Consider the following 246-nt stretch of genomic DNA (forward strand, 5'->3'; position numbering starts at 1 on the left):
TAATCAAAGCTTCACCTTGTATAACTCAAAACTGTTCCCCTCCCCATGCCCTCTGTGTATGCAGGAGCTCTGGGCTACAGACCTGAACCTGGTGCAGGAGTTCATGTTTAGCTTTCTGAGAGATCCACTGAGGGAGATTGAAGAGCCTTATTTCTCCTTCGATGAGGTAAGACTCTTGGACAGCTATTGCTGCAGAAGGGGAGTATGTGTGGAGGTGGAAGGGAGTTGAGAATAAGGTGAAAGAGA

General features: G+C 47.6%; 1 protein-coding gene across 2 annotated transcripts in view; it reads left to right on the forward strand.

The window, feature by feature from the left end:
* Nucleotides 1-246, forward strand: part of PLCG1 (phospholipase C gamma 1) — a 159,756-nt gene that overhangs the window by 103,488 nt on the left and 56,022 nt on the right. For both annotated transcript variants that reach the window (XM_019509788.1, XM_019509789.1), the window contains exon 9: nucleotides 65-166. In XM_019509788.1, coding sequence (XP_019365333.1) covers nucleotides 65-166 — 102 coding nt within the window. The remainder of the gene's footprint in view (nucleotides 1-64; nucleotides 167-246) is intronic.

This window comes from Gavialis gangeticus, unplaced genomic scaffold (genome assembly GCF_001723915.1).
Source record: "Gavialis gangeticus isolate Ggan-Ray unplaced genomic scaffold, GavGan_comp1, whole genome shotgun sequence".
NCBI lineage: Eukaryota > Metazoa > Chordata > Crocodylia > Gavialidae > Gavialis > Gavialis gangeticus.